We start from the raw sequence: 27,543 nt of genomic DNA, 5'->3' as shown, positions 1-27,543 counted from the left end.
AATAAAATCCACTTTTCTCAGTTCTTGTTCTTTTAAAGACAGGCTCATAATATAAACATAAATGATAATAAACTTTTGTGTCATTCTCTAAACTGTTTAAAAGCACAATTAGATTTTTTAAACAGATAAAGCAATTAGCCCAATAGCGTGGAAACAGGCATAAATTCATAGAAACAACATGGATCAGTATTGTTGTGATTTCTGATATAATTCATTCCATGCAATTCATCTCTGAATGTATTTTTGTTTGTCATAGATATGGCCATTAGCTATGTCAGCGGCAAAAAATTCTGAGAAAGTTTCTCAAACAATTCGAAATATGTTTTGGTTTTAATAAGCTTGTCTCAAGTTTTCATGCTGGTTGCATATTTCATTCTATAAATATCATTAATTTATATCAATCAAATACTTTCCTGGTGCAAAAAGAAGTCAAAGTAAAGTCAGAGTTGACTAAAAAAAGTCAGCTCTTTGAATATCATAGCTGAATATTATATGCATATGTACAAAATAAGGAAGCCAACAGCCTGGTTATTGCTATAAACATGCGTCAATGCCTGTAATGTGAAATATCACATACTTTTAGTTTAATTGCTGTGACATTTACACTCAATTATTAACTTTTATTCATAGACTGGCAATAACTTTAGATTGTTAAAAAAAGAGCCAGCAGAGGGCGCTTTTTGTGACACCCTGCGGACGTGGTTTGGTGACGTACGACGTCTCAGGCAGCGGATCCAGCCTACACACAACCCTGTTCATTTTCAGGCCGGGTAGGACCCCAGCAAGAACACTGCAATCGGTTCAACCTATGAAGATTGGGCTTTACAATCGCCATCCATCCTTTGATTAGACAGCGTTCTGTGGAAATATATTCCTGTCACTGACCAGAAGACACTCTAAATCGTTGAATCGGTGAGTTATGGATGTGAACGGTTGTTTTAATCTGTACTCTAGCTCGTCTTCTCCGCTGCCGAGTTTTATTGTTGCTTTGTTCTGTGCAGCAGCCATTTTTAATCGCCTTGTCCTACATTTCCATCCCTATCGTCTAACCACTTTGAAAGCAGAGAAAGCTTAAAAACGCTGGCACTTGCTCGAGTGCTTTCGTGATGTTTCTGCAAATAAGTAGTGCGTTTAACACACCTAACACCCCTGCACTGAAATAACGGGGCCTGTCAAGGTTGTTTTTGAACACCAGACTGGAAATTAAACGGGATTGGCATTACGCTAGTTATCGACTCTCGAAGCTAGCTAATGCTAAGTAGTAGAAGTGGTTGTTTTTGTAATTTCCAGGTGGATAAGCTGTAAATTAAGTAGAATTTGCTGGTATGTTCAACGTCTGAGATGTGGTCAAAATGGTGATACACAGCCCTATGAGGCCTTGGTCACTTGCACTTGATGTTTACATAGCCATTTTTTCTTTTAGCTACCAGCTAGCTTATTCCACTTCTGATGTTCAGCAACTACACCAAGGGTCTTCCTTAACTCCTATGTTTTGATGCCATGTTATAAAGAAATGTGGGAGTCTTTTAACTTCTTTAACTCTATTTAACCACCTTATTTAGACTCACAAGTCTTTGTTTTTGTGTTCGTGCAGTAAATTGGCTGGTGTCAGTTTCATGTGCTGAAATTAGCATTAGCTTTCAAGGAGGTAACGGCATCTGAAACTGACATTAGAGCGCCCACATACTATTCTTTGAGAAATATATGGCAAAATTTGGCTAGTGTGGTTATTTATATATTTTAGTTATGTTATTTTCTTTGAGCTGCTGTACTGTCTGCCGTGTAGAAAATTAAGTATGGTGCGCTGTCATAGCACTAGCTTTCACAACTGCGTTAGCCAAGCTTAATAAATTGTGCTTCTTGTGGAAGGGGTTGCGGATTAAACATAGCTGAGCAAGTCCTAACATTGTCTTCTGTGACTGCCTTCTGATTGATCCATATTGACGGATTTGCGTCTCCATCAATCTCAGTCAAACGCCCGTGCAGATGTGAACCCGAGCGGCCTCCGATACGCAGTGGGTAGTCTGGTGTTGGGCTCATTGGACGACATTTATTTGCACAGGTCCTTCCTCGTAGTATTCAGATCACCAGCTGTGGACTGCAGGATGAAATCTGACTCAAATTGTCTTTACATTGCCGTGTATGGGTACTTGTTTCTGCCATGTCATTTCATAGCAACGACTTAGTTGTCTGTAATATTCAGATAGCTAACATAGTAGTTCAGACCACATCATTGCGGGGTACGCTGCTTTCATTACAGATTTTAGAGGATCAGTTGTAATTGCGCTTACACACTGATACAGAAAGTAAGTCTCCAAAGTAATGCGATAAAAAACTAATCTATGTGCATGTTGTCTTAGTCACCTGGATTTAAAACCAGTGAAAAGCTCATCTCTCAATTAATATCTGGTGTCAACTGGTTAATTATAGAAGGAGAGATGTAAGAAGCAGGGTTAAGTGAACTTTTTTAAGGTAAGAGGAAACCCTTCCTGTCAGGATTCCAGTCCTCAATAACAACCCTCTCAATATATGTTAGCCCTTACATACCTCCTTTAAAATGTTACTGGGGTTTTCTGTGCATTGGTTGGATTGATTTGTTGTTTTTTGCACCTCTTTTGTAAACTGCTGAGTTGATGGCTTCTTTTGTAAACATATTTCATAGCTGCGCTGAATGTAGGGCTGCAGCTATCGAATATTTTAGTATTCGAGTATTCTACTGAAAATCCCATCGATTAATCGAGTAATTGGATAAAATACATTTTTGTTTAGTTAAAGAGCAGTTATTTTTCAAATGAATTTTTTTCTCTTTAAGAAATAGAATTTTCTGATACAGCATGTCAAAGAGCCTTTGCTTTGGTAGCTACAAAATTTGTAAACACACTTTGTGCCTTGTACATCTCATCAAATGTTGCAGGCCCAAATGGCACCCGTTTCGTAGAATGACCCATTAGCCTCCAAACTCAAGAAAAGAAGCTAGATTTGTTGCTAGATGCTATTTTGTATAAGAGGTAGCTGGATGGGTCTGAAAACTCTCTTAATATGTCCTCAGCTCTATTTGAAATACCACTCTTTGATCTTTTTTTAAATGAAACGATTCCTCGAGGCGGAGAAAATTACTCAAGTATTTTTTGTAATCGAGTACCTCGAATCATTCGAGTAATCATTTCAGCTCTAGCTGAATGTGACTTATTTTCCTCACCAGGCCACACGGAGTTGTAAAGATGCAAATCCTTTCTTAGCCAGTGGTCAAACTCTGTCTTTGCTCCACAAAGAACCAGAACCATCTTGTGTGTGTTTGATTATGTTTTTCTTTTCTTAAGTATACAACAGTTACATTTTATTTAATTAGCATCTACTTCGATATTGTCTTTTCAGGCTTTTGCACATTTGGTTAATGTACATGTTTTGATTTTTGCGCTGTCTGCAGTTTGTTGTTATTGGTGATGGTGTTTGTTTATGAGTCCATGCAAAGCATAGCAAATTATTTTTAGTCACAGAGCCAAATGTTTTGCTATTACAGTATATAATTTCAGGACTCTGTTCAGGTATAAGCAAAGAAAAGATGCAGAGCAAACCTAATTCATTAAACTTGAATGTTTCAGAGAATAATACATGGAGTTTTGACCAGGGAAGATCAGAGATTCGTAACATGGCGACATCATGACACTTGCAAATCAGAATGTTTTTTTTTTAAGTTTATTTTCTATTTTTTGGGGTGAAAGTGTTGAATATGTTGAATACTGTGTACTCAAAATACACTACCTATGTCAATTGGCATAGATTTTGTGGTGGTACCTAGCCAAATAAAAACAGAAAGTTTAGGAAAAGATTTGTAATATCTGAAGCTGACACATTGAGCAGCATTGTTTTTTGGCCACCAGAATCTTTAGATGTATTATCCACCAAACTGTTATTTACATTCTATGTTGGGAAAAGATGGTCAAGGTTGGGCCAAACTCAAGCCCTGTGATTGGTTTGTCAGACTGGTAGCGTCCTATTTCAGTATTAGCCATACAAAAGCCATACATACCTTTCCCCCGCAGCTTATCCTTTTTTTTTGTAATAATTGCAATTTGACCAACTGGTGCCTAACATGCATCAGCCCAGAGTCAGACATAAGATGCTCAGATAATATACTTGGCGTTGTCAAAGTTTTCTCTGCGTGAACAAGCAAAGAATATGGCAGGACTGGGAACTGGTGATAAGACTAGCATGGGAATCGCACTGTTTTGGTGGAGTACTGTGACGCGAACGCACAAGTATGAATTGCTGCAGGATAAAGCATATAAACAAGTCCATACCTCTGCACAAACATGCAGGAAGTTGACCAAAGTTACATTTCTTAGTGCATGCTGTGTGCACGTGCTCCGTCACAACAACACCGCTTACTCTTCCCATTCTTAAAGTGATACTCCGGGATGGAACAAGTTAAGTCCTATCACAAGGTTTAGGGCAGAAATTACCCCTACAGCAGTGTTTTTGTGCAGCAGAAGCCCAGGGCGCACGAACCAAACACCCCCTCCCTGCTCCTCTGCCGGTTTCCTCTGCACTCAGCCGGGGCCAATTTTTACTTGACCAAATACACAAATAAACGGACTCCCACTGAAAAAATCTGATAGCGGTCTGCATTCTTGCTTTATTTAGAGAATAAATAAATAATTAATTTCAGCGCGTTACTTTCACACAAAAACACCGCTAAATAAGGCTTTGTTCTCATCGTGTCTCTTCGTCCTGGCAGACTACCTGCGTTTGTTTATATCTGGCACGTCCCGTGCATGGACTGATACACTAAGCGGAGAGTGCTTCGTAGCCAGCTGTGGCTCTGCAGCGGAGGTAGCGCCGTTTTACGACACAATGAGAACTAGAGCCTCAATTAGCGGTGGTTTTGTGTGAAAGCAACACGCTGAAAATTCTCTAAATAAAGCGTGAATGCAGACCGATATCAGATTTTTTCAGTGGGAGTCCGTTTATTTGAGTTTTTGGTCAAGTAAAATTGGCCCCGTCTGAGTGCAGAGGAGCAGGGAGGGGGTGTTTGGTGCGTGCGCCCTGGGCTTCTGCTGCACAAAATCACTGCTGTAGGGGTAATTTCTGCCCTAAACCTTATGATAGGACCCAACTTGTTCCATCCCAGAGTATCACTTTAAATCAGCAAATCCGATGGTTTATTTGGTCCTCTAAGCATCAAATAAGATGGACAAACTGTTGACAGGGAGCTTGCACTTCACAATCATTGACATATCACACATTAAATAACTAAAGTAGGAAGAAATATATTGAGCATTACTGGAAAAATAATGAAATTGCAGCCTTGATATGAAAGAACCCGCACCAACAGAAGAGACTGAACGCTATCTTCTATTTTCTTTATGAAGGTTGCTTATATACATATTGATGAAATGAAATACCATGATCATAAAATTACCCACATCATTGACACAGTGTCATCAACTATATTTACCCTACTGAGAATTTCACTTAACAGGCTCTTCATGTGTGCACAATATCTGCAGCGCACTGGCTCTTAAAAATGGCTGTTTGCCTTTCATGAAAGGCCAGGCTGAAAAGATGAACAGGACACAAAGCGTTGTGTTCCCCTCTCACTGTTGCAGATCCGTGCTCTTTGCCACTGCTTACTATGTCCCGTCCATCAGTGTTCTGCTCAGAGAACAAAGTCATGGTTGGTCACGTATGCAAAATGCAGGTTATTTTTAGCTGGTAAGCTTTAATTTCTCTCATGAGCAGATTTTACCAGCTCTAGCTGTTTATTCTTTAATTTTCTGTTAACCCAAAGAAAATGTACATCTCTTTGTTGCAACAAGCTCAACAAAAAATGTCAAATTAATTTCTGTGAATGTAATTTTTCATTCTCAGTTCAGTGTCAGCTGCTAGAGTGTTTTTTGTCTTGCCTCAAAGTTTAATATAACATCTTATGATGAAAGCAAAGAAACCTGTAGCCCTACTCACACTTCCTAACTGTGCAGGTTACCTGTAATAAGGTATTGGTGTCTGAACAAAGGTATGCTCGAAACATTAAAATGAAAACATGTTACAAAAACACCCAAACACTTCTAAACACTTTTGTTCCCCAGATCTTTTAGGTGGTAGATGTTTATTTAACTGTGTAAAGAAGAGGGGTTTTGTGCTTTGAGCTGTTGCTATGGAAGCCAACGCACTCTAAAGCAGTACATAAGTACATACTTCTGTATTAATGTGTACACGTAGCTCCGCAGTACTCCTCCCAAACACAGTGTGGTCTGTAAGAGCGTCAGATCACATACATTTTCTACATGCTTTGTCAGAAATTTTGAGTGTATTATTATTTTAAAGCTATTATCTTTTTGCCGTTATCATACAGCAACTACTACAATGAAGGGCAGAGAGGAGACCAAGTGATGTGTGCCGATTGTTGGAAATGTTGGAAATACATGCAAAAATGTCCCGTACCACTCAGTGGACTAATTACATGGCACGTAGAAACGTCCTGCCATTAGCGATGAAAATGGACAGTTTGTTGAAAATCGATTTATGATGTAAATTTAATGGAGGTAGACCTGACCATTACAGCCACGGATAGCAGGATTACAGCACCTGTTGGTGATGGCAAACGTTGTGCACATACATTACTGTTTGGAAGGAATTATGCAAAAAGAAAGGATATTTAAGTGAAACATCCCGGATGGAACAAGTTGGGTCCTATCACAAGGTTTAGGGCAGAAATTACCCATACAGCAGTGTTTTTGTGCAGCAGAAGCCCAGAGCGCTCGCACCAAAGACCCCCTCCCTGCTCCTCTGCCGGTTTCCTCTGCACTCAGACGGGGCCAATTTTACTTGACCAAAAACGCAAATAAACCCACCGAAAAAATCTGATATCAGTCTGCATTCACGCTTTATGCAGAGAATTTTCAGTGCGTTACTTTCACACAAAACCACCTCTAAATAAGGCTTTGTTCTCATCTTGGCATAAAATGGCGCTACCTCTGCTGCAGAGCCACAGCTGGCTACGAGGCGCTTGCCGCTTAGTGTATCAGTCCGCGTGCACGGCGTGCCAGATATAAACAAAAAAAGTAACACACTGAAAATTCTCTCAATAAAGCGTGAATGCAGACCAATATCAGATTTTTTCGGTGGGAGTCCGTTTATTTGTGTTTTTGGTCAAATAATATTGGCCCCGTCTGAGTGCAGAGGAAACCTGCTGTCGAGCAGGGAGGGGGTCTTAGGTGCGAGCGCCCTGGGCTTCTGCTGCACAAAATTACTGCTGTAGGGGCAAATTTGGATTTAGAGATATTTTCACGCTTATTGCTGTTTATGCAAAGTGTTGTATTTGTTGGATAGAGTTTTTTTTTTTAGGAAGTTCCCCCCTCATTTGACGTTCTGCACCTGCCTTGCTTTCATGATGCAGTTAGTTAATGGACAAATATTTGGAAGTCATGCGTGCGGCCAACATGCAACTACACATAACAAATATATTCCTAAAATTTTATACAAAAAAGGCAAAGCAAAAACTAGAGGTGTAACAGTACACAAAAATCATGGTTTGGTGCGTACCTTGGTTTTAGGGACACGGTTCGGTACATTTTTGGTACAGTATGGAACAACGCAAAACCATTTGCTTGTTCAGCATGTTTATTAAACCAAAAACTTGCCATTATACAGAGAGGGGGGAGGCTCTTCAAGCTCCGGTGGGTCGTTAGCAGCAGCCATGATGCACAATTCAGACACAAGCTCCTGTGAAGCTCTTTGATATTCATCTCCTGATTGGCTCACCGTGAGACGTCACGTCCACATGATATGCACACGATCGCAAAGCACGAATCACAGACCACTTTCCTCATGAATATTAAAACGCCTTCCCTGCTCAGCCAATCATAGACGAGTACTGACGTGAATATTAAAGACTCATGTGCAGCGGCTAACATAAACTTACTGTACTCGTTTGAATACATGTACTGTCACACCCCTAGCAAAAACTCAATTCCTTGCTACGGCCTTCCACATATTTACCCCTTTTTACAGGTCTTCACCAGCTTTACACAACTTTATTTTGTGAAAGAATTTTATTTTTCGTGATAGATTTGAGGGTTAACATTAAACTTTAGGTTTGAGTATGTTTTAGAGCGACATTGAGTGTAGAAGTGTCTTGTTTACAAGATTAAAGCAAAGTAAAGCAAAGCAGTTAAAGGATATCCCACCCTATGTTTAATAGTAAATGAAAGGGAACCCATGTTTACCTTTTGCTCCCTTTTTAGTGACCAAAATGATCATGACATAAGATATATGCAGATGTTTTGATGGATGAAATAAACTGAAGCTTCATCACGTGAGTAGATAAAAGTGATTAAAGTTAAAGGTCTAAACTCAAACGCTTCTCTCCTCGTTCCAGAATCTGAAGGCACTGGGAAGAGGCGCAAAGAAAAATTTCCATACTCGATGACATTACATCGCAATGTCCGATCGTTTGGGGCAAATAACCAAGTCCAAGGATGGGAAAAGCAAGTATTCCTCACTCAGCCTATTTGACAAGTACAAGGGAAAATCAATAGAAACTCAGAAAAACACAGGTAAGCGTGAATTTTCTTCATTTCACTGTAGATTATAATACAGTTCCAGGCTTGGATCCTGTTTCTGACCTCTCTGGTTCCTCTCCCAGCAGTCCCGCGACATGGCTTACAGAGTCTTGGAAAAGTGGCCACAGCCCGGCGCATGCCCCCACCTGCTCACCTGCCGAGCTTGAAGTCCGAAAACAAAGGAAACGATCCCAACGTGATTATTGTGCCTAAAGACGGTACAGGATGGGCGAACAAGCAGGAACAACCCGATCAAAAGAGGTGAGGGGAGAAAATGACCTTTTCCTCTCATCGTGACCTCAGATCTGGGACTCTAACAGCATTTTTTACTTTGAAGCACATCAAAAAAATAAAACATGTCTCTGAGCTTTGAAGTACTCAGCTGTTGTTGTAAAGCTGCTACACTATGAGTGCATGGGTTGTTGTTTTCACACCTGCTCAGAGGATTCAAGCTTCCATGCACATGATCTCATTAACTTCTTTAAAATCTGACTTCTTCTTTTGCAGTTCTATTGCATCAATACCACAGCTGCCGCAGTCGCAGCCGCAGCTGGCTTTACAGAAATCTGTCTCCAATCTTCAGAAGCCCTCACCGGTAGCCAACCAGGAGGTGTGTATGTGCAGCAGAGGTTGATCTGGAACGCTTGTTGTGTGGAGACTTGATTCATATCAGAAGTAGGCTGAGAGGGAATTTGTCGGTCAGAGATCTAATCCAGCTGTCAGACTGTGACCATGTTTTCTTCACTTCCACAGAACACAAACACAGGTGGACCAAAGCAATGGGCCCAGCTAAATGGAAAGGCAGTCGAGCAAGATGGTGAGTCATCTCAGCTTTGTAATGAGGCGTGAGATGTGTTTAAAACCCAATGACACGCTTCTCATGAACAATTCCCTGTCCATACTCTGACCGCTGCCTGTCTTAGCAAATTTGTACAACACAAATCCAGCCAGACTGACACTGTCTCTTCGTCCTGTTCCTGCAGGTTCAAGGGCCTCAAACCGACTTCAGCCCTTCTCTCACGAGGAATTTCCCACGCTGAAGGCAGCTGGAGAACAGGACAGGGCTGGCAAGGAAAGAAGCGGCTTCGATCCGTCGTATGGGCCCGGACCAAGCCTCCGCCCCCAGAGTAAGCCCGGCTCCAAAGAGTTGGCAGGCTCACAGTTACAAGATAGAGTCTGCTGGAAATGAATCATTTAATTTGCGGTTAGAGGTTTATCTGTCTGTAGTGCTGAGTGGTGCTTTTTGAAAACTGTAGAAGCTGCTAACTTAAGCCGTGGTGGAAATTAACTGAGTGTGTAGTATTCACTCATAGGCCAACTCTTGATGTATCAAGTTTGTAAAGGCTAGCTGTTGACTTGTTAATGAGCTGCCTTTCAGACACATATGTGGAAAGTAGGCACAGAAAAAGTAAAATCTGATGCTCTCAAGCTTTAATACCTGTTAGCATATATTTATAGCTCCTTAAGAAAAAGTGAAAATAGTGGTAAATTCAGATTTTTGTCCCAGAGCTGTGTGCTCTTCTTAGTGCTCTGTGTTTTTAGGGCAAGTAGAGCTCCTCCACTGAAATGCTGTCATCTTTCTCAGTGACTCACAGCTGCCACCCCAGGGTTTGACCTTAGAGGCAAAGGGGAAAAAAAGCTGTCATTTTTAGGTTTTAGGATATTTTAAACTGCAGCTTTCTCCTTGTACAAGATTCAAAGTAGCATCTGTTTCTTCCCCAAGATGTGACGAGCTGGAGGGAAGGTGGTGGCAGGAACCTTCAGCCCTCGTCCCTGACCCTCGGCCTGCCAGCAGATCCTGAGGGTAAGATCACTGCCCTGGGTGAGACCGGCACCCCTCCAGCCTCAGCTCACCCGCCCTCTGCCACCGGCACAACCTCCTCCAGTGCAGCGACTGCTCAGTCTCCGGTCCTCGACCCTAAGGAGCCTTCGCTGCGACCCGCCCAGCCTGTCCGCAGAACAACCGTCCCCACTGCGCTGCAGTACCAGCTTCACCACACCTCCACTGCTGTCTACCACGACATGTTGCCTGCATTTGTAAGTAATATACAGCTCTTTCAGGCCAAGACTTTGCTTAATGGTTTCTTTCCTTGATTAATTTATTTGTATTAATGACTTTTTCCATCTTTGAAATATTAGAAATTATAAAAATGTTTGTCATAGTTCTACAGAGTCGAAGGCGGAGTCTTAAAATTATAAGAATATTTGTCTTCTGCTGTCTCCAGATGTGCTCCAAAGAGACACGTGAAGCTCCGGGCACTGACAACCCTCCTACTTCTGTTGCCGCCCCTGCTCGATTTGACAGCAAACCCACTTTCAGACAGAGCTATACCAAACCAGAACTTGTCAAGTAAGTCTGACCACAAGAGAGTTTGACCTACAAGTTTTCAAAACCTAACATATACTAAATTGTTCCTTCTGCCCTTTTATTATTGCAGTGGAGACGTGAAGAGAGAGAACCGCTTTGTCCGCGCTCCACCTCGGCTTTCTTCTCAGCCCATCCGCAGGCCTGGTGACAGACCGCAGCGCCCGGCCATCATCAATCCAGAGGACCTGAAGGATCTAGATGAGCTTGACAATGACTGCGAGGATGGATGGGCTGGTGAGTATTTTATGAGAATTTTCAACTGTGCAGTGCTCTGTTAGTGTAAGTTACAGTGCACACCCCAATCCCTCATGCCAGCATCATATGGAGTCGGTGTAACTGAAACATTTGTAGATCAAATGTAGTTACTTCAATGTTGATTTCCATTCAGCAAAGAATAGATGGTTTACTGCCCTATCTAACTTTTATTTCGCCTGCTTTGTTGCGAATACAGTTTCATTCTTGAGCTTGGTAGAGATTGGGCGCTGTACGTTCAGCTTTGTCCTTTGGTCTTGGCTGAAATGTCTTCCTTCACTGAGCATTTGACATTGAATCAGTAACAAGGTCTTGAGTTTGTCAGAGTCTGGTGCATACATTTAACCTTAAATCCCATGATTTCACTTCTCTCTGTTAACCAGCTAGAAAATACATCAGGGACATCCCCAGTGCTCAGTCTCTCATCCCTAAACTGATTGTCACTCTGTTTGATTTCATCAGGACTCCATGAAGAAGTCGATTACAGTGAGAAGCTCAAGTTTAGCGATGATGAAGAGGAACACTCAAGTGACAAAAACAAGATGTGGTGAGACTTCTTATCTTATCACTTTGCTGATTGTTGCTATAAATAGTCTCAGTTCTGTTTTTAAGGTTTAAATTTGAATCTGTTGCTCTTTAGGACTGAATGGGAGAGAGAAAGAGAGAACTGCCAATCCTCCCTGAGCTCGGGTGAGGCGTCTTACCCCACAGAGGGCCCTGAGGAGAGTTATTCTTACCAACATCACCACCACGAAGCCCAGAGGAAGACCAGCAGCAGATATCTCCCCACGGATGCCCCGGTAACTACACACTATATCGTGTTTTTCTTTCATCCTCCCCCTTTTAAGATTACTTATGGAAGCTTAACTCATTATGATGTTATCCTCAGTTAAAACACAGATTGTGCTTTAAGCTGTTTGAGCCTGCAGAGGATAAGGCAGCACAGAGCATATAGTTGCGGTGCGTCTGCACACACCCTCAAGTGAGGCTGTCATTTTGAGTTGGGAGAGATGACCTTGCAGTTACCATAGAGACATATCTCACTTCTTTTTCTCTTGTGAAGTCTTTTACTTTGGCAGCTGAAAAGAATGTTTTAGATATGGTGGAAACACAGGTTATGCATCTGTTTTTTGGGCCTTTATGTGAGAAATTCATTCCTTCAAAAACAAAAGCACAGGTAGATTTTCACAGATATAGCTTGGGGTTTTACTTCTCTAAACAAGTCTGTGAGGCTTTGGGTTCTCAGTATGGGTGGGCATTTAGGGGTAGCATTAAGAAAAGAACCAAATAAACAATGTAAAGGGTTTCTAGTTTTCAGATCATAATCCAAATTTCCTCTGTTTCCTTTCCAAGTCCCAGCAAAAAAATCAAAGAGAGTCCCCAGCTGACCAGGACGATCACCAGCGCCAGTCTCAGACTCAGGGTCCGGCACGGGCGAAATACTTGTCACCTGAGCTGTCCGAGGCTGTCGAGAGAGCCCGCAGGCGCAGGGAGGAGGAGGAGAGGCGTGCCCGGGAGGAACGTCTGGCGGCCTGCGCTGAAAAACTCAAAAAGCTGGACGAGAAGTTTGGGAAGACTGAAAGGCAGATGTCAAGGACAGAAGAGGGGCAGAAGGAAGGAGAGGGCAAAGACGCTCCACTTTCCCCACACAGGGAGCAGAGTAAAAGCAGCCATGAGAGCTGGCAGTACAGCACAAAGGGTAAAGACAGAATCATATTGTTCTCTATCATGAATATGTAGTAAAACGTTTAATTAAAAAGTAATCTAAGCACATTGGCAATCATATTTTCTTCCAGATGGAAGTGATGGCCCCCCAGACCACTCTTCTAGCCACAGTTACCGTGACGAGCCCAGCTTCTCTAACTACCGCGGCAGTGAAGACGAAAGCCAGGAGCCCTCCTCCCCGTCAGGAGACTACAGTGGACGTCACTCCTCCAAACCTGTGCCTCCTCGCTTCCAGAAGCAGCCCCAGCACCACCAGCAGCAGCAGGTGAGTTCCAGCTGATGTCCTTTCTAACCTATAAAGTCCTAATCCCCATGCTAATAGGTCATGTATTAGTTGCTGCTTTGCAAGAAGAGTTTCTTTAAGGTGACAGTAACCAACATGTAAACATGTACAGCAGGGGTTTAAATGTTCTCCTTTGATTGGATTGTCAGTTGTTTACTCGCGTTAGAACTCTGCTTAGCAGTAAAGTAAGGAAGTTTGTGTTTGGTGGAACATTTCTTTGTTGTGACAATGACTCATGATAATAACTCTTTAATTGTCAGTAAATCTATTTATTGCACTTTTATATGGTGCCACAGTTGTAAGGAACATGCATTTGTGGGATGCACTTTTTCTGCTTATTGTTGAAAACTTTTGGCTGATTTTTCATGAATAATCCCTGATGTTATTTGTCTTCAGTAGTGGCTTGTATTTGCCTTTTCTTCTTCCTGTTAAAACATTGTGTATAAATAAAGTTATTAATTCTATAATGAGAGTAGCATTAAGGCAGGGTGAAATTGAAGATTGGGTTCAGGTCTTTTTTTTTTAAACATGCTTTTGAGACACTAAGAAGCATTTATTCTGATAAAGACTGTCTCTTATGGAGATAAACACCTACATTGTTGCCTCTCAGCACTGTGGATGCTTTCCAAAGTAAATATTTTTGTTTACATTTTCCAGGAACAAGCTTACAAAATGCAGCACTGGCAGCAGTCGGGTCACCCCTCCTCTTCCAGCTCAAGCCACAACCAGCGGGGCTACTATCCACCACACGTGCTTGGGTTCGATCCCCGCTGGATGATGATGCCACCATTCATGGATCCTCGCATGAGTCAAGGAAGATCTCCCGTGGACTACTACGCTGGCGCTGTTCATTCATCAGGTGAGCAAAAACCTGAAGTCATGCCTCTTGCATGAAATCTCCCTGAGGTGTTCAGGTCTTAAACTTGATTGTCTTATCCAGGAATGATGAAACCCATGATGCATCAAGACCACCTTAACAGTCCTGGTTCTGATGAAGGATGCCATCCCAGTGTGCACCAAGAGAGACGAGCCCCTTCGACTGAGCCTTATCCTACATGGAACCAAGATGGCTACCCGTTACGCAGCTTCACTCCTCCTTACCAGAGACAGCATGAGAGCTCAGATAGTGGCCAGCTGGATGACAGGTCAGCTATCGTCTCGTAAAAGACTTGATTCACTTAAAGCTATGGTCTATGATCTGAAACCCAGTTTGGCTGATGAGACACATTCGAAAAATGCAGCCTCACTCATCCCTCCTCTCCGTGTTCCAAGATCCCGCCCCTCAGCTCATATCGCCCTTCTTCGCCTCCTAACAACACGCCCCCTCCGACAGAGCAAGAAGCCGGCTGGCAGAAAATGTAACAAACAAGACAGTCACCCTCCTTGTAACACACAGTGGTAGCTTTTTCAGTTGGACTGGTGCGATCAAAACTTAGCGGGCGAAGCAGGTCTGGCGTTGCCAACGCTAGCTGATCATAGCAGAGCCGACTGTGAGCGAGGCTTTACCTTTCTCGGCGTGTCTTCACCAGCTCAGTTTACAATGTTAAAGATGTGGGGCTAACTTATGCTTAAATCTATTGACAGAGCCGACCTGTTCTGACCAGCAGCGTTTAGTCATTAGCCAGTATAGGCATAGACTAACCAGAGTTATTCAGCTGACATCTCCCCCTGTGTTGAACAAAGTCATTACCGGTTCAACAGAAACTCGGCTGTCTTCAGTCCCAAATCTCTCTGCAGCTTTTTCCACCAGTCAAACATTTCTCCAATATTCAGTCTCTGTTGGCGCCTGTATCGCTCATAATTCTTCCTTGCTTTAGCCTTTTCCTTTTTTGTTTTCTTCCCTTCCCTGTGGAGGGTAACAGTAAAAGCTTCCTGGTTTCGGTCTTCTCTGGCTCCATGACCCTTCAGTAGCTGAGCAGCTAGCTGACGTGAGAGGGGTAGTAGGGAAGGACGCCACGCATGCCATGCGCGGTTTGGATTGGCAACTTGTATGTAGCTTTGCAGCGGATATACTGAATGGATTTTTTTCATTCTTTTTGGTCTTTATATTATGTAGATTGGACCATAACATCCTTATAAACGGTGTTATTAAGATGTACAAAGCTTCCAAATCGTACACCATAGCTTTAATATAGTCTGGTTTAGAATTTTTTTTTTTTTTAACATTGCATCTTCTTATCCACAGAAGTGATTTGGCCAGCTCTCAACAGGACTCCTATGAAGACAGAGGCAATGATTGCCTGAATCAGGATGATCTCCCCCATCATGCCTACCAGAGCCGAGGCTCTGACCGAGAACACCGCCACCCTGACCAAGGCTTACTGACCACTGCTCAACACCTCGCCCAGAATCACGCAGATAGTGATTTCCCAAAACAAGACTCCAGAGACAAGCATCTGAAAGACGGCCCTGAATCCCACGATGACATCTTGGACGGCTCAAAAGACAGCTGGAAAAGAGACGGAGGCCTCAAACAAGATGAAAGACTCAGCAATGCCCAAAGCCAGTGGTCTGAAGGGAGTTCCAGTTCCAGTAGTAGTGTCAGTCAGCCTTCTGAGACCAGTGGGCGGACTTTGATTCGCAGAACAGGACCCATCAAGAAACCCGTTCTCAAAGCTCTCAAAGTGGAAGACAAAGAGAATGAGAAGCCTAAACCTGAGCCTGAGGAGAAAACCGTACCTTACCGCCTTGAGAAAGAAATCCTCACAAATGTTTACGATTTAAAGAAAGATAACCAGCCAGCAAGCAACAGACACTCAGCCTCACCTGTTGTTGAGAAACAGCCTGAAGAAAGGCAGCGTCAGTCACCAGCTCCTATTAAAACAGAGAGGCCCCTGAGCACCCACAGTGATGACTCTCCCAAAGAGAGCACCTGGGACAGCAACAAGAGTCACTCACCTAGAGACAGCCAGGAGAACAGGGAGCCCCACGCACCACGGCGCAATAACTGGATCTTCATAGATGAAGAACAGGCCTTTGGGGCAGTCAGGGGCACCGGCAGGGGCCGGAGCAGAGGCTTCAGGGAGTTCAGCTCAAGAGGAGGAGGCCGTGGTGGCCGAGGCGGAGACAATCTCAGAGGAGCATACAACAACAGCAGCAGCAGTGGAGCTCAGCGCGCAGGCCGAGGCCGAGCAGCACCCAGAGACCTCGTCAAGGTGGAGGAGTTCCAGAGGGGCAAGCCCAGAAGGCGAAACGTCAGCGAGACGTTGAGCGAAGCCTCGGAATACGAAGAACTGCCAAAGAGGCGACGCCAGAAGGGATCTGAGAACGGGGAAGGTCACACAGATTCTGGAGAAGCCTGTAAAGCTGATAGAGACTCCTGGAGGTCCAACAAGGTCTACACAGACGACCAGGGGGGTCAAGATTCCAGAGATAAAACAAAGTCCAGCAGAAACTTTGGAGGCCGCATGCTTCCTCCAAGACTTAACACTACTGGAAGTTACAACCGAAACTTTGGAGGATCCAGAGAAATGTCTACTTGGAGGGGCCGTGGACCCCAGTTTGGTGGTGGCTCCATGCAAGAAAACGGTTATGGTCCTGGAGCTGACACTACGTACTCTCGCAGACCTCCTGTGGAGCGTGAGGCTCTGAAGTACCCCCCAAAATTTACTGGCTCATTCATGGAAAACGGCACAGAGGACAGGGAAGGAGAATACTACTTTGACAGTGACAACCCCGACAGGCAGATGTTAAGAAGACGGCGTCCACCCCGTCAAGACAAACCCCCAAGATTCCGCCGACTGCGACAAGAGCGTGAACCCGGCTCCAACCAGTGGACGAGTGATGAGTACATCAACGGAGACTTTGCAAACCCTTGGCCGAACCGCCCCAAAGGCACCGGAGAGGACAGCTGGCCCAGCGGTCACTACTCCAGCGCACGAGCCAACCAACACGGCCAGACCGAGGAATGGGAGACGGGATCGGAGAACAGTGACTTTGGTGACTGGAGGGAGAAGCGAGGAGGAAGTGGAGGCACCGCTCCGCAGGGACACGGTGACGTTCCCTCTGACTCTGGTCACAGTGAGCCAGGCTCTGGTGAGAAGAGGGAGCTTTGTAAGAGAAGCTTCTCCAGCCAGAGGCCGCTGGTGGAGCGGCAGAACAGGAAAGGAGAGCCTTCCTTGTTGGAGGCGAGCAAGTTGGTGCGCACACCCGAGCCACCGACCTCCTCGTCCAACAGGAGTGACAGCTGGCAGAACGGAGGGACGACATGTACGAGGTGAGCTGAAACCTAAAAGAAATATAAATGAAGTGAAGCACTTTTAAGACTGTGATATGACGATGAATGTCCTTTTGAGTTTACACTTATGTTTGTAGTAAACTCAACCTGTTGATTTTACATCGTTGAGCTGTGTTGATAACAATGTTATGCCTTTTAAGCCTGTGCGATATTTTAAATCATTTTACTCTGCTCCATCTCAAACTGCATGACTGTATTGTGGAGTTCAAAAGTTTGCAGCCCACGAAACATGTTCTCACACCATGACCCGATGCTCTGACAGGACTTCACTGCTCACACTACACTTTATATCCCCGCGTCAGACTCTGTGTCCTTCTTCTACTATGGCTCTTGGAAGCTGGACTCTTGTATCCAGCTCTGCAACGTCAAAAGGAGAAGAAGAAAAAACACAGAAGTCAGAGATGCACACCAACAAAAACAAACGCACTGCCTTGGCAGTTCGTGCCATCCTGTGTGAAGACACAACACTAAAAAAAAAAGATGTGAATGGAGTGGGATTTGGCTGGGCAGACGTGGGAAATAAGGTCTTTCAGTTCTAAAGTAAAAACAGGAGGTATGCAGGGACAGCTAAATTGAACTTCAGACTGACTCCTACTGTGCAAAGCAAATTTTAAATCACAACCTCAAAAGTGGACACCAGAATAAAAAGTGGCTTATAAAACTTTATCATCGTATGTATTTATTATGGCCTGCTGCTAACAGCTCTGTAGCTCTGACTGATACTACTGTTAGTACTCCGCCTTCTCCTTCCCTCATTCATTCTCACGCTCCCTCTTTTTCACTCATCCTCCTATTCTCTTTCATTTTTATTTATTTTTTCAGTTTCTATCACTCTTTCTCTAACTTACTTTCTCTTGTCTTCACACTTTCACCCTTCTCTTTTTCTTTCCTTCTCTTATTAATTTTCTCTGTCTTCTCACTTATTCTCATTTTCTCTTTCTTTTATTTAATTATATATTCTCCCTGTCTTTCTCTCTTATTCCTTTTCTGTCTTAAATCCATCGCTCTTCCTCTCTCTTTCTCAAACATTCATTCTGTCTCTTTCTTTCATTCATTCTCACAATCTTTTTCTCTCCTAGTCATATTCTGTCTCTTTCCCCAATTCATTTTCTCTCTTTCTTTCTTATTCAGCATTTCTCCCTGTCTTTCTCTTTCGCTTTCCCTTATTCATTCTCGTTCTTTTTCTCTCTTCAGCAGAGCGGGGAGAAAAAAATTGAAAATCGATATATTGAGATTTTTTTGTTTGACTATTAAAATCAGGATTCTTCGTCAATAAATGTTTTTTTTTTTTCGTTTTCAAAAAAAAGAATTAAATCGCGAGAAGAGCGTATCGTGTCAGCCCTGCTCTTCAGTATATATTTAATCCTCACTTGATCCAAACATGGAGTTTAATAAACCAACAGCGAGGTATTGCGCTGTCAGAATCTGTTCCTGTCTTCTTCCTGTCAGATGCTGATCACACCTGATGTAAAAACAGTGTTTAATACAGTTTGCTTTGGGCAACCTCGCCTTGAAATAGAAACTTATTTTTGGAACATTTGATTCAGATTATTGATCTTTTCTTTGTGCTCAGAATATCCTTCTTTAACTCTGCCTTTCCTGTTTTCTCAGCAGAGGCCCGGATGAGTCAGGCCCGGTCTACAGCATTGAACAGCCAGAGGAGAGGGAGCCCAGCGAGTCCTCTGGGAAGAAACTCGACAAAGAGCTGAAGCAAGGACCTGTCAAGACAGACATTGTCGAACCTCTGTCCCAGTACGAGATCAGCAGCTACCCACGTGAGTCCAGCATCTCAGATTGATCTTTTTCCTCCATGCTGATGGAAACATTTAATACAATACAAAACCGAATTCCCTAACTTAATAAGGTAATATTTTTCATTGATCACATGCCTGTTGTGTAGTTGAGGGAGACATTGGAGGACCAGTTTCCACACCAGATGGATTCCAGGACGCCCTGTCCAAAAAACAGAGACGCCCCCAGGAAGATGAGAGAAGGAGGAAGGAACAAGTGGCTCCTGTAAGTGACCTTATGCTCGGAGAGTGATCACGCTGAGGAGAAACAAAAAGTGCTCAGTTTGCTAAAAATGTATCCTGCGTCGTTCCTCAGGTGCCAGTGAAGAACAGGACAATCGCATCCAAGATACCACCACGCTTCGCCAAGAAGCAAGGAAGTATGAGCCTGGAACAACCTGAGGAGACGCTCACCTCGAACAACCTGGGGACAGAAATATGGGAGACAAACAGCTCAGGTAAGAAACCCACTCAGAACAAATTATTAGAATAAATACCAATTAAATGCACTTTTTAACTGTTTTCTGAATTTATTTTTATCTTTTTCAGCGCTTTCAGTTCAGTCTTCAGGAGGAGACTCGTGGACAAAACAGGTGTCCTACACTGGAAGCGAACCAAACTCTGAGGTAGGAGCTTGTAGTTGCTCTTCTCAACCTTGTTGCATATTCACTCTGCAGATAAGAGCATTTCATGGTTCAGCATTTCATTCTTCTTTACCAGGACTCTGATGCTGGCCCAGAGCAGACTAAAGAGCAGCACAAGCCAGGACCCATCGGAAACGAGCGATCCCTGAAGCACCGCAAAGGCTCAGAAGGTGTCGATCGTCTGGAAGGGGGCCCCATCACACCCGTCAACGGAGTGGACCTCCATGTGGACTCCGTGCTTCCTGTGCCGCCTATCGAGTTTGGAGTCAGTGCCAAAGACTCTGATTTCAGCCTCCCGCCTGGCTCCACCCCTGTGCCTGTGTCCAATCCTGTGAACAAGCTTCAGGATGCTCTGACCACCAATGTGAGTGAATGAAGTGATTTAAAAGTGTGTAAATGCTGCTGTGACATCTGAGTGATCCTCAGCTTGTTGTTTTCCAGACGGCTCTCAATCAGAGCATCCCCATGCTGCGATCCAATCACCTGCAGCCAGGCATCAACCTCAACCCCATCTCCTTTCCCAGCGCTGATCTCACACTGAAGGTATCTGGAGTACAACCCCATGCTAGCAGTGAAGAATCAATGTCTTTCCACGTAGACTTTGCATTTCAAAGATGCAAGTCATCCTAAAATGTCTTGTCGTCTTCAGATGGAGTCGGCCCGTAAAGCTTGGGAGAACTCCCAGTCCCTCCCCGAGCAGGGCTCCCCCGGCGGTGGTGCCTCTGGGGCTCAGCCTCCTTGCAGCGTCGGCTCATCCAGTGGCGTCAGCTATAGCTCATTTGGAGGAGTGTCCATGCCTCAGATGCCGGTTGCTTCTGTCGCACCTTCCATGTCCATGCAAGGTAAACTGCATTTTATTACACCTGTCTGATGAGGGCGCTGTCTTTGGGGAATATAATTTAAAAACGTGTTGTTTCCCGTTCTTTTTGCAGGTAATCACATCCCACCGTTGTATCTAGACGGTCATGTGTTTCCGAGCCAGCCACGCCTTGTTCCTCCCACCATGACTCAGCAGCAGACGTACCAACAGGTAGAGCTAAAGTCGTATTAACAGAATCACAGACAGGTTCAGTTGTGTTAGAGCAGACATGATTGTTTTCTTCATGTTTCCATCAGGCGGCTGCAGCCCAGCAGATCCCGATCTCCTTGCACACATCTCTTCAAGCTCAGGCTCAGCTGGGGCTTCGTGGAGGTCTGCCCGTCTCTCAGTCGCAGGAGATGTTTAACTCCATCCCCCCCTTCAGGTACCTTGTTTTTTCATTCAATTAACATGCGCCTGTTAGCTTCCACTTTTCAGTCACTCATTCTGCTTCCTCCTGTTGTCTTCCTACTTTCAGATCCCAGGTCTACATGCACCCCAACCTGTCCCAGCCCAGCCCCATGGTGCTGTCTGGTGGAGCCCCTCTAAAAGGGCCTTACTCAGCGTTCCCTGGCATGCAACCCTCAGACATGGTCAAGCAGCAGTCAGGCTCACACTACCAGCCCATGAACGGCAGCCAGCAGCTGGTCTACGACAGCCAAATGAACCAGGGCCCCGGTATGGGTTCCTCCCAGCTGATGGACTCTCAACTCATTCAGGTCAGTGGGTTGATGAATCTCACAGTAACAGCAGGAGCACCATCAATGTTTGGATGTGAAAAAATAACATAATTATTTTCCTCCAGGTGACAATGCCGCTGCCTGGCTCTCAGCTGCGCTATGGCTCAGCCCAGCAGCACCTCATCCTCCCACAGTCCATCCAGCTGCAGCAGGGACAGAACCTGTCTGTAGGCGCTCCCCGCAGGATGCTCCCACCTGGATCCCAGCCTGGTGTCATGACTGGCAGCCGAGAGGTCAGTTTAAAATGCTTTGATTTGTTATTACTTTGATCATAGGAATTAACCCTGTTAAGCCAAATGTAGAACACTGAAGGTAGATTTAAAAGCAGATAAGATAGATCTATCATTCCTTTTGTGTATAAAACCTTGGCAGTTACACTTAGTGTGTTTTCACCATGTCCCAGAGCGCTGTTTTGTTCTGCTAATGTGTCAGGGGAAATCTAGAATGAAGTGTAAACAATAAAAAAATTACGATCCATTTCTTCCTACGTTAAATACGTGACATCATGTTTTTATGTTTAGATTTTTGAGAGATACAGCCATGACATTCCTGTGTGTAGAAATACATGTGTTAAGTTAAAACTTTTTAATGGTTTATTGCACTTTTAGCGTTTTTTCTAAGTTAATCTTGACAAAAGTCTATACAGTTCATTAAAGTTTGGGATATAAGCGATGTATAGCAAACGTTAAACACAGGAAATTGACACATGTAAAAATGTAAAGGCATGCTCTGGTAGACTTGGTGTAGTGGGTCATAAAAGGTTAAAATTGGATTCATTTGACATCATAAAATGAAAAGAAAGATGTGTAACATTAACACATTTCTTTGATCCGCAGTGTCCGTCATCCTTCTCGCAGGGCTCACAGATGGAAATGAAAGGATTCCAGTTCGCTGAGAAGCCCAGTCATTCTCCAGGCATATCTGGGTCTTACAGGTGGGTGAGGCAATGTGCTGCTCGGAAACATCAACAAGCAGGATTTGGTCAATCATTAATGCAGGTTTTAAGAAAAAGTTATAAAAATACTCTTCATTTTCTCTCCTTCAGGCCCGGCTCTGCCAGTCCTAGTGGGAAACCCTCTGGTCCTGGAGGGCCGGTCGGTCCTCTACCAACACATTTTGCTCAACAGGTATTTATTTTAAGTTAGTTTGATAAGATATATTTGCTGTGTTAAGGTTATTAAGCTCTTTTTTGCATCTTAGGGTTTATTTTAAGATGCTAAAATATTGTTGAAGAAATGTGTATTGTGGATAATAAAGTGTTTTAAGAGAATGCATTTGTGGCAGCAGATCTGAGAATGTCGCTTGCATCCATGAAGAATTTGCTGAATCTTCTCTGCCGATGCCAAACAACAAAAAACATATTTCCTTACATTTTGGGCAAAATTAAAATTATTACATGCTAATTGTCTCTTTTGATTCATTCCCCTTCCCCTCATTCCTCCCTCCCCCTCCTCACCCCCTGACCAACAGGTCCCCCCTGCCCAGGGCAGCATGGTGATGCACATGCGCCCCCCTACCACTGGCCCTTTCCCCAACCCCATCCAGAGACCCGTCATGCAGGTCAACAAACCTGTCATCATCCGCTCCCCCCCTTACCCCAACCCCGGCCGTGACCCTTCTCACTCCACCCCTCCCTCTGCCCCTGAGCCCCCCGTCAAAGGGCCAGAGGATGGCATGAAGGTGAGCCACCCACTGTAAATATAGGTAATTTGATTTTATCCATTTTCTTTTTCTATATCTGTGTTTCTTGTTGCGTGTGTATAACATGATATTGGCTGTGTGTAGTTTAGTTATAACCTAGAAGTGTTGATCATGGGCTGAAACTTGTGCCAGGAGAAACTTGTTACTTTTTGTTGATTTAAATGTTTTAAAATAGATTTAATTTGCATTGAACCTGCCTTTATATGACCTACTTTATATTCAACTTATTATGTCCCTTAAATTCAAAAGTACTAAATCACCCAATACAATTTTAAAACTTCAAATTCAACTTCAGATCATGCGTTTGAACTTCAATGTATTTCTAGTGGCACAAATCTCAGCCCACGGTTGATTAATACTTTCAGTGGGGGGCATTTTAGGACTAAATCATCTGAATGTAGCTTAAAGATTCTCTTACACATTAACAAAAGCTTGCTGATGCAGTTTTATGTAGGGTTGGGTATCATTTTTTCATCAATTCCTGGTTTTTATTCCACAACTTTTGGAGAGTAAAACAAATATCCCAAGAGGAGAAAAGTTGCCTGACCATATTGTTCTCTCAAAATCAACTGTCAACTGTTGCTGCACCACAGGGACTCCTCATTGGAATGAGAGGTGAAGGAGAGCTCTGAACTCTTATCCATTAAAAAAACTGAAACAATTGGAAAAAAAATTGTTTACCTCACTTTAAATGCAAACGAGGTGTATTTTGCCTGAGATAATATACTACCAACTTTGTTGCCGTGTTTCACAAGTTTTTAGACCCGTCCTGAAACTTTTTTTTTCTAAAATTGTCCTTCTTTGCTGCAGTCCCTCCCAGCTGGAGCCGGAGCAGGCAACTACATGCAAATGAATTTGTACTTTTAAACATACTTAGGGTGTTTTCTTCTCAATTCTTGCCTCTCACAACGTTACTCCTCTTTCCTATAGCGTCAATGATAATTACAGGCAAATGGTTAAGCCACTTGTAGGACAGCCAATAGCTACTTTCCTTACTGAGGAGTTGGCAACACTAAGAGTCTTCTCCGGGCTCACATCATGTTGAAGGTGGTGTCATAGCAAACCTGCTTCCTCCTTTTGAGCAAAGTTTCGTCAACCTTTTGAGCGGCCATGATCAGTCTCTTTGTTGAATTGCTGCCACATGACAGTGTACCTCAAAACCAAAGATAAACCTTTGCATGCAAAATTCTCACTAGAGATAGATCCATAAAATGTGTGTCACCGTTGGGAGCCGATGCACGGAACCAAAATGCACGTACCTTTTGATTCTATGAGTCTTGGTAATTTGGAACCAGTTTTTGATACCCAGCCCTAGTTTCAGGTGGTGAAAATGTGTTGCTAAGGCTTTAAAAGTAAAAAGGAAGTGAAAAAAAATAATTGTAGGGGAATTTCTGGGCTTGTGTTGAAAAGCAGATGATCTTAGCTGTATCATAGTGTCATTTCTGTCCATGTTAAACAACCAGTTTCTGCCAGATCTGCTTTGAGGAAGAACTATTGTATTGCCTGTACTTAGCTTAGTGCCTGTTCAAACTGCCAAAAACTGATAAAATGCACATAAATGTATGTTTTTCCAGGCGCTGCTTTGTGTCTAAGCCCCTCCTCCTTCCCTTTGCGCAGAACAAAACCCTGCGAGATGTACGCAAAGCAGTGGGTGAGCTCAAGACACCACCCGGGGGCATGACCAGCAAACTCCAGGAGCCCCTGCCCTCCACAGGGCAAGCCAAACCAGCACGCACTGGAGCCATCAAACCCCAGGCTGTCAAAGTAGAGGAAGGCAAGGCATAACAATGGACCTTAAAAATCCTCATCACCACCCAGCCTGCCGACACACAGAGCCCCCTGACCAACCTCTGAGTCTGTTTGGACTCAGCATATACCAAGAAAGCAGGGCGGGGGGGACAACATAATGAACTGTCAGAACTGGACACTATTATTTCACACCACGTATAGAGATATATAAATATATATAAATATATACATAGACACAGTCTTTTAAGCAGGTCTCTTCAAGGTCCTCTTTAATTTATTATTAGTCACTTTGAAGGGGAGATTGGTAAGGAGAGAAAAATATTTCTGTTTTTTTGTGTTTCTCTTTGAGGTGGGGAAAAGGAAAGATGGATGGTTCATTTTCACACCATTTTGCCAAACTGTATTTACTCCCTGTTTATGGACTGTAGCCCTTAAGATACAACTGACTGAGAAGAAAAGTCTGTTCAACATTTTTAAACAAATTTGGGGCACTTTTTGTCATTTTTCATTGGCATTTTTACTGGTAAATAAAATAACCGAGTCATCACCCCTCCTCCTCTTCGTAAAGGACGTCTTTTATTAAAAATAAAAAAAAAGATCCCCTAATTTGTGGACATCTTTGCATGTCATGGTGAGAATGCATCACTTTGAAATGCACCCCGCCCATGAACTTTGGCTTCGATCAGTAGACTTAAACTCTTTTCTTAAACTCCGTTCTTTGCTTTTACATTCTGTCGCTCTCTTCTGTCTGTAAATTGAAACACAAAAATGTGGACATTTTTACTGAAATCATGTTGCTTCCACAAGAAACAAAACTTCACCGGCATTGAAACAGCGTGTGTGCATGTGACCTGCTGAACGTGTGTAAGCTGGCAGCGACATTTCACAAAGACTGCACCTGAACTCGGCCTTCATCGTGCTGCCATCGACTGCCTGGATTTCGAGAAGCTGGCATCTGTTTTTTGGAGTCATTGTGAAGTGAAATTAACAGGGGGAGAGACTTGGTTCTGTAAAAGACTCCGCCCTCTACACATAGCTGATTGAAATGGTTGCTTTCTTATTGCTTTATTTGGGTTGTAATTAATCAAACTGTCTGTCTGTTGATGAACATGTGATGTAAGTAATGATTTCTGCGCCTCAGTCGGGGGTGTTTTGCTTTTTTTTTTCTTTCCAAGGCTCTTAAAAGACTTTAATTCCGTTTAAGTCCTCTCTAACAGCACTGTGGGGAACTCTGAAGACTCATCTTCATTTGATTATTCTGGTCTCTGAGGTGGCACTAGCAATAAATGCAGCCTATCTATAATCACAATCAGGGTCCAATAACCTTTCTGCTACGATCACAACCGAGGGGCGCATTGCTTGCTGCATTAAAATCTGATCTTTGCTTGAGCTTTTTTTGTGAGCACTGCAGTTCCAGTGGACTACGAAGGACTTTTTAAAGTTTGTGTTCTATTTGAAAATGTGAAGCTGTCGGAGTTTTCATTCATTTTGTTTATTTTTTTTCTTTTTTGTATTGAACACTTGTTTTGAAGCTCACAATGTCATAACTGGTTCAATGTTACTGCTTACCATACTGCTCCGTGACACTACAAAATGTTGCGATTTCTCTTTAAGACAGTGTTTCACTGGTATATATGTATATGCATACTTAACTGTACAGTCGAGCCTTGTCAGCGAGGGGAGGCTTCAATCCACATTTCATTTTAGATATTGTGGCACTATAAAGGATTTAATGTTGAAAAGGTCACTGTGTTCTCAGAATGGACTGCTTTCACCTGTTGATAGGTTTTATTGGGCTTGGAGTGTTTTTTTTTTCTCTCTGCATCTTATCCCTTACTGCAAAAGACTTTGATGCTTCTCATCATCGTACCTGCACCAAAATATCACCCTGACTTTTTCTTTTTGTACTTTTAAGATGCATATTTCATTTTTTTTTTCAGAGGACCAGTGCTTTCTAAAGCTGATCCAGCATTCTATTTATCCTACCTGATCTTTATCCTTTCAGATATTTGGTCATTACTCTCCCTTGTTAAAAAAGAGCTTATTGAAAGAAAAACAAATAAAGCAGTTGTGATTTCTTAAATGTACTTTTGATTCTGTATTCTCAATTTGTCACATCAAAATCATTTCTCTGTTTTGAAAAGCAGAAATAATGGGGGAGGTTTTTTTTTGGCAGTGTTGAGCACAATATCTTGAAATACACAGTTCACATAATGTGTTGTGTTTTGATGTTTTACTCAAGTTTACACCAGGGGACCAGCATTCAATTTGTTGACCCACGAAATGCCCATTCAAATGAAAATAAAGAGTTTGACATTGCAGTGCCAGATATGTTCTGCTCCTCTCTACACTGCCTCATAGATACTCTCATAACGTAGGACTTACTTTTAACTTTATGATAGCAACAAGTTTCAGAAACAAAACCCTGAAGCTTGTGTATAACACTTAAAAACTGTAGGAGGAACATTTTTTAACTAATTGGTTAATTTGCAACAGATTAGTAACATGATTGTGTCTCTGCATTGCCCCTTTAAATAGTCAAAGTCTCAAAACCATGGGTGGATGTGTGTTTCACTGCTCTTTGAGAGACTAAGTGAGCAAATAGTTCAACAATTAAGGTCTGGAAAGTGT

At 43.1% G+C, this 27,543-nt stretch overlaps 1 protein-coding gene across 4 annotated transcripts; it reads left to right on the top strand.

The window, feature by feature from the left end:
- Nucleotides 1-748: 748 nt before the first annotated feature.
- prrc2b (proline-rich coiled-coil 2B) lies at nucleotides 749-26,999 on the top strand. 4 transcript variants are annotated; one of them, XM_074689805.1, is made up of 31 exons: nucleotides 749-912; nucleotides 8,381-8,558; nucleotides 8,651-8,825; nucleotides 9,072-9,174; nucleotides 9,318-9,381; nucleotides 9,548-9,691; nucleotides 10,288-10,601; nucleotides 10,790-10,914; nucleotides 11,003-11,166; nucleotides 11,647-11,731; nucleotides 11,825-11,984; nucleotides 12,538-12,883; nucleotides 12,981-13,174; nucleotides 13,850-14,051; nucleotides 14,133-14,337; nucleotides 15,378-17,408; nucleotides 19,041-19,204; nucleotides 19,330-19,445; nucleotides 19,536-19,677; nucleotides 19,769-19,845; nucleotides 19,940-20,227; nucleotides 20,305-20,406; nucleotides 20,513-20,705; nucleotides 20,796-20,893; nucleotides 20,980-21,107; nucleotides 21,201-21,441; nucleotides 21,528-21,695; nucleotides 22,299-22,396; nucleotides 22,508-22,589; nucleotides 22,933-23,142; nucleotides 24,781-26,999. In XM_074689805.1, the coding sequence occupies exons 2-31, from the start codon at nucleotides 8,444-8,446 to the stop codon at nucleotides 24,946-24,948; spliced, it is 6,702 nt and encodes a 2,233-aa protein (XP_074545906.1). In that variant the 5' UTR covers nucleotides 749-912; nucleotides 8,381-8,443; the 3' UTR covers nucleotides 24,949-26,999. The 4 variants fall into 4 exon arrangements, with proteins under 4 accessions (XP_074545906.1, XP_074545907.1, XP_074545908.1 ...); XM_074689806.1 differs by having other exon boundaries at nucleotides 8,648-8,825; nucleotides 19,044-19,204; XM_074689807.1 differs by having other exon boundaries at nucleotides 8,648-8,825; nucleotides 24,738-24,870.
- The last annotated feature ends 544 nt before the right edge of the window (nucleotides 27,000-27,543 follow it).

Source organism: Halichoeres trimaculatus, unplaced genomic scaffold, assembly GCF_033239565.1.
Source record: "Halichoeres trimaculatus isolate MK-OKI-2021-1 unplaced genomic scaffold, fHalTri1.1 fHalTri1_scaffold_16, whole genome shotgun sequence".
Taxonomy (NCBI): domain Eukaryota; kingdom Metazoa; phylum Chordata; class Actinopteri; order Labriformes; family Labridae; genus Halichoeres; species Halichoeres trimaculatus.
Note: the sequence above shows the minus strand (reverse complement) of the source record. Positions and strands in the feature narration are given on the sequence as shown.